The 1,707-nt window shown below is 48.2% G+C and overlaps 1 protein-coding gene across 1 annotated transcript in view; it reads right to left on the bottom strand.

The window, feature by feature from the left end:
• CEMIP (cell migration inducing hyaluronidase 1) overlaps positions 1 to 1,707 on the bottom strand; it is a 72,222-nt gene that overhangs the window by 66,118 nt on the left and 4,397 nt on the right. Inside the window, exons 2-3 of the mRNA XM_007470083.1 lie at positions 1,300 to 1,438; positions 346 to 582 (exon numbers count right to left, since the gene is read on the bottom strand). Coding sequence (XP_007470145.1) covers positions 346 to 582; positions 1,300 to 1,438 — 376 coding nt within the window. The remainder of the gene's footprint in view (positions 1 to 345; positions 583 to 1,299; positions 1,439 to 1,707) is intronic.

Here is a 1,707-nt window from a genome sequence, read left to right on the forward strand (position 1 = left end):
CTTTCCCTGACTCAGCCTTACCCAGCGGTCCTCAGCTCAAATGCTGCTTGTTTACACTGGCCTTTCCAGACCACGTGATCCAAAGTGGTCTCCTCTAGTTACCCTCTACCCTCTCACTATGTCTCTTCCCCCTAATTACCGATGATCACAGCCTAAAACTATGCTGTGCTTACATGTGTGTATGTGTGTGCAAACATGCCTGTTCCTGTTCAGTTCAGCTTGGATTTCTGTCTGTTTCACTCACTGCTGTGTGCTCCCAGCGCCCTGAGCAGCATCTGGCTAGGACACGTGCTCAGTAAGTGTATGTTGAATGAATGAATGTGTTTACGTGAAGGCAAACCTTACCGGTCAGAGTGGATGACTGTCCCTGATTTGGGGTCAATGACATGAACAATGACTCCACGGTGACCCCAGCTCCTTTCAAAAAAATAACCTCCCTCTTCCATGCCACCGGGGTGAAGAGTCTTGTTCAGAAACGTCCAAGAGAGTTTCTTCTGTCCATGCAACTCAAGGGTACCTCCTGTGTCGACGCCGATGTACTTGAGGCCAAAGTAAGGGTCTGGCTGAGCGTCTTCATCAGCCCTACGAGAGAGAACAGCTCTCCATGGTTGGCCGACACCTCTCTTTACTGGATGCTAAGCCCAGAGGGGACTGCACTGCTCTCGACTCCCACTGTGGCCACCTTAGACCCAGTTACACCTGGTGATTGCTCGAGGTCAGCAGACATAGCATTGGCAACCAAGGTTGTCCCACACCAGACCAAAATGTGTCCAACAGGCCAAGCAGAAATACTTCTCAATAGTTAATATGTTGGCACTTCTTTCCAGTTCTAAGTATGTTATATTTTGGTCCATATCAGATGTGGGATCACCTGCACTGCATACCCTTGTGTATTCTTGGCTACTAACTCTGAGAGCTCTCAATTGCTTGAAGAGGGAGCACAGCCAGAGGCAAATACTGCATGGAATTTTTCTTTATCTTGTCCATCATAAGCTATTAATAAACATTCACAGAGACTCCCTCAGCCATGACATGATCAGAAGGCAGCTGAAAGGCTGGCAGGGATTTCTGTAACTTAAGTCCGGACCTGAGCCACAATAAATAAAATACCTCATGCAGTCCTCCAACTCACCCAAATCGCCACTGTCTGTCTCGTTCATGATTACCATCTGGCAGGACCTAATGATAATCCCTTTCTTGCACTAAAGCCTTGCTGTCTTACCTCCCTCTCTTCCATGAAAAACCTCCTTCCCGTCAGATCCAAGAGTATTATGTGACCCATGGAAGCTGTCTACCCACCTTCCATACAAAATGATGCTGAAATTGCCCTGGAAAGGGCAGAGGGCACTCCCAGCATGCAGCTCGCCTCTGTTGTCAATCAGGATGTGCCGGGTACGCAAGACAACTGCCTCATCTTGGTCTTTAATGACTAGCTTTCCTGAAGAGGTAGGAATGCAGTGAGGTTTAGGAAGACAAGTCTTAGTGGTGAGATTACAGCAGAGTCAAGGGCAGACCTCCTAAGCCCCTCATGTCATCCCTCAGGCAGGCAAAGAGGCGTGTCTTTCCAATACTTCTATGCTTGCTGTGCTTACGGTGGTTACTTTTCTCTATGCCTTGTGATGTGTGGATAACGCCTGCTTGGTTTACTGCTATCGCTGCATGTGCTGCATTCAATGAGCAAGCATCTGAAGGTCAGATAAGCAGGAA

The sequence above is a fragment of the Lipotes vexillifer genome, unplaced genomic scaffold (genome assembly GCF_000442215.2).
Source record: "Lipotes vexillifer unplaced genomic scaffold, Lipotes_vexillifer_v1.1 scaffold532, whole genome shotgun sequence".
NCBI classification, from domain to species: domain Eukaryota; kingdom Metazoa; phylum Chordata; class Mammalia; order Artiodactyla; family Lipotidae; genus Lipotes; species Lipotes vexillifer.